The 3838-nt window shown below is 31.9% G+C and overlaps 1 protein-coding gene across 1 annotated transcript in view; it reads right to left on the bottom strand.

The window, feature by feature from the left end:
• Nucleotides 1-2876, bottom strand: part of LOC117103022 (neurogenic locus notch homolog protein 2-like) — a gene marked incomplete at its 3' end in the record, with an annotated part of 14421 nt that extends 11545 nt beyond the window's left edge. The window contains exons 1-4 of the mRNA XM_033243484.1: nt 2765-2876; nt 2420-2536; nt 2108-2186; nt 1709-1954 (exon numbers count right to left, since the gene is read on the bottom strand). Coding sequence (XP_033099375.1) covers nt 1709-1954; nt 2108-2186; nt 2420-2536; nt 2765-2858 — 536 coding nt within the window. The remainder of the gene's footprint in view (nt 1-1708; nt 1955-2107; nt 2187-2419; nt 2537-2764) is intronic.
• Between the last annotated feature and the right edge of the window lie 962 nt (nt 2877-3838).

Below are 3838 nucleotides of genomic sequence, written 5' to 3'. Positions count from 1 at the left end.
CTTTCGGCCCCCTTCCGGCCCCCCCTTTTGGACATTTCTGGATCCGCCCCTGATTCATTAGTTATACTGATGACTGCAGATCCAAAAATGAAGATGTTAAGATATTGAAATACGCAGATGACACGGTTATCATAGGTCTAATGAAATCAAACTCTGTTTCTAACTATGTGAATACTGACGCGAACTTCTCATTGTGGTGTAAACAAAACTGTTTAAAACTGAATGGACAAAAAACAAAAGAACTTATAATTGACTATGGGAAAGGAGAAAATAATGTTGTATCACTTGTTGTTGATAATGTTGACATTGAGACTGTTACTCATCATAAATACCTAGGTTTAGAGATTGATTAGTTAATTGATGCGTTAAACTGGGGGGGGGAGCAGTGTGATAAAATTGTTAAGAAGGGTATGACGTGACTCCATTTCTTAAGGAAATTGCTGTCATTCAATGTTGATACATGTATAATGAGCCTTTTTTATTCTTCTTTTATTGAAAGTGCTCTTTTGTTTGGAAGTTATGTATGGTTTGGTAATTTAAGGAAACACGATTATAACAGACTACAACGTATCATAAATCAGGCGGGAAAAATTCTACAACAAAATAGACAACTAGATGATATCTGTGAGATTGAAATTGTTGATAAAGTAAAGAGTATTTTAATAGATAGTTCCCATCCACTAAATGCATCTTTTACTTGGCTACCCTCGGGTGAAAGATTAAAATCACAAGTCTGTAGAACAAATAGATATCTTAATTCATTCGTACCACTTTCCAGTAGAATGCTTAATCAAAATATCAAATAAGTTTTATGCCTAATTATAATTAATTTTCTCCACTACTAGCTATTTTCATTTTCATTTGCTGCAGCCACACTCTGGAACGCACTACCACTTCACATTAAAAAATCAGCATCAATTCCTTTATTTAAAAAATCACTCAAAACGCACTTATTCCAACAATAACATGAAGCGCCACTGATAATTACTTCGGTTTTTTAAATGGCGCTATATAAGTTCTTACTTTATTATTATTATTATTATTATTATTTATTATTTATACTGACTACTGCATTTTTTTTTTGCGATGTGATGTACCAACTGATTTTCCAAAAGGACACAAATAAAGAATCTTGAATCTTGAATCTTGAATTATATTATCAGTAGAAGTATGTTATCATCATCGTCATTACGATTATTCTTTCATCGTAATATTATCATCATCAGTATCATTATTATAATCATTATCATCGTCGTTATTATTTTATCGTTATTAATAACAAGTAGACAGTGACGTAAAAAAATATAACATAAAAGAAATGTTTTAACAAGAAGCAAAATCTACAATAAACAGGATAAAAGCATAAGATTGTTAGAAATTCAGTTTATGGTGTAAACAGATTGTGTGGTGATGAAACACACCTTGCATTTTTAAAACACTTGTCTGAATTAATGATTTTTATTTATAAAAGTTGAAATAAATCTTTACATTTACAGGATAGTTATATATTGAATAAACAAATTTTAAAACTCAATGAAGTTTTAAAAGCAGTTTGTCCTTCGATGAGTAGGTAAAATAAAGGCCTAGGCTTGTATGTAATGATTCGCATATCATACTAAGCTAAAAAAAGCATATCGACTATAATAATACATTCATATATACAGAAATTAGTTGTTACCGTACCACGTGTTTGCGGTAAAGTAATTACTGTTTTAAGTCATCTATTGACATATATGTATGTGGTATTTCGTAAGAATCTTTCTCGGTTTGGGCCTTTGTTTCAGTCTTTTTTAGACGTAGCGATTGGGTTATTTGTGTTCGATTCTGATTTTGTAAATCTGCTCCAGCTCCTGTGTTAATTGTATTCACAATAACTTCGTCATATTCTCGACCGTCTTTCCTAACTTCCATATTTATTAAATCACTTCCTTTGGTATTCGTTCGTTGACTATATCTATACAATATAAAGTAAATCGACGATGTGAGTTGTTACTATAAATTATTACCATAACCAATTTCATTTCATTAGAGTTACCAGAGCCTTGCTTCCATTAATTAAAAAAGATGAGTATTACTCTATCATAATATTCACAGCACGTTTAGTTACCTTTTATATACAAAATAAGCGATTCCAACAATATTCATGACAACGCTTAACACAAGCATAACTATGAGAACAACTACGACTGTAGATAGAAAATGAACAAAAAATTAATAAATGAAAAATTTAATTAAAGTGTTGTTAGATTTGGTATCGTATCTTGTACAAAAAAAAAGCCTATTGCACATTTACAATACCAAATTGAGAAAATTAAGCATATAATATGATATCGATAGTTTACCTCTCTATAGAAACATTAACATTTTTTCAACGTTTGAAACAAAACAAATCTAGCAGCAGAGGCTATATAATTTATACCTGATGTGTTTGTTGTAAATTCATTGTTTTGGTTGTTGTAGTAGCAGATTCCTGTCCTTCCGTTATTAAGACAAACACCGCCTTTGTCACAAATAATGTTATCATCACATACGTGAACTTGAGAGATACAAATATGCATATTTAAATAATGTAGTCAAAATGATTTAATTAGACTATCAACAAAAATGTAGGAACCTGTAAGGTTTACTAGCCCAGTGGTTCATTTTCAATAAACATCGCTCTGTATTTATCTACATGTTGTCAGAAGCCGGTTAAGTTATAGTGTTTAAATAAATCATTTTTATATGTTTTGAGCAAAGTGTGAGAAAGTAAAATGTCTCTTACCCTCTTGACATAATTCCCCAGTAAAAACGCCTTCACACTTACAAACTGGCACACCATTTTCTGTTTGGCAAATTCCATTGTTGTGACACTGCATGACGTTGCAAGGATCTAATTTGTGAATAATTTTAGTTCATTTCCATACTTTTCTTTTAGTCTCTCTTTTAGATTGAAACGGTATGGCCTATCACCAACACCTCTACCAGACAATTCATTTAATGTTTCAAGTGAAACTACCTGGTTATTGTGGATCACATGGTGATCCACATAGTCACAAACGGCATTAAAATAATCTTCCTTAATATTAGAACTAATTGGCACTGCAGGTGTTTGTCTTTGTAGGCCTATTGTGTAGTTTCTATAGCATCTCTCATTTTTCATAAATTCTCCAGCAATAAGATCTTTGTCGTGTATTTTTAAAAGCATTGCGTCATCATTTCGTAACTTAGCAGCATCTTTTATAGACATCTCGGCCATTTTAGTAAGAACTGCCCTTGGGAATTGTTTTTTTCCTCCAACCTTGATAACAAAGTTATTACAAATACCACATTCATTTGGGAATAACGGTCCAGACGTGGATGCGTCAACGGATCGATGGGAGCGTTTGTTATCATTTTCGGGTGGTGTTTTATTTCGCTGAATGCTTCTTGCTTTTGTGAACTTCTGGTAGCATGTTCTGTGGAAGCCATGCTTAAGTGAATCATAATTTGGTTCAGGCACAGATAAACATTGCTCAATATGATAGTGATCTCCGCCAAGATCTTTACGAATAATCTTATTTTCAGTAATTGCTCTATAAGCAATTTCTGTCATTGGAGAAACATAATTATCATCTATGTTGTCATAATGAATTACACATTTAATTTTGTTATCGACATCATCATTGCGGTTTCGTCGTATTGCTCCTCGTTCTGTCACCTGTAAGAAATTGTTTGGACAGGTAAGTGTAATTTTCACTTTAGCCTTGGTTGACATTTTGCAGATATCAAACAATGTGAGTTTGTAATGGGTTTATATAATGTTGTTTTATCAACAGTTTTAATAGTGTTTGATATGTCACCTAAATAATAATGATAC

This window comes from Anneissia japonica, unplaced genomic scaffold (assembly GCF_011630105.1).
Source record: "Anneissia japonica isolate Jap-2015-1 unplaced genomic scaffold, ASM1163010v1 scaffold287656_len21201_cov134, whole genome shotgun sequence".
Lineage (NCBI taxonomy): Eukaryota > Metazoa > Echinodermata > Crinoidea > Comatulida > Comatulidae > Anneissia > Anneissia japonica.
The sequence above is the reverse complement of the archived record's forward strand: the minus strand, read 5'-3'. Positions and strand labels throughout refer to the sequence as shown.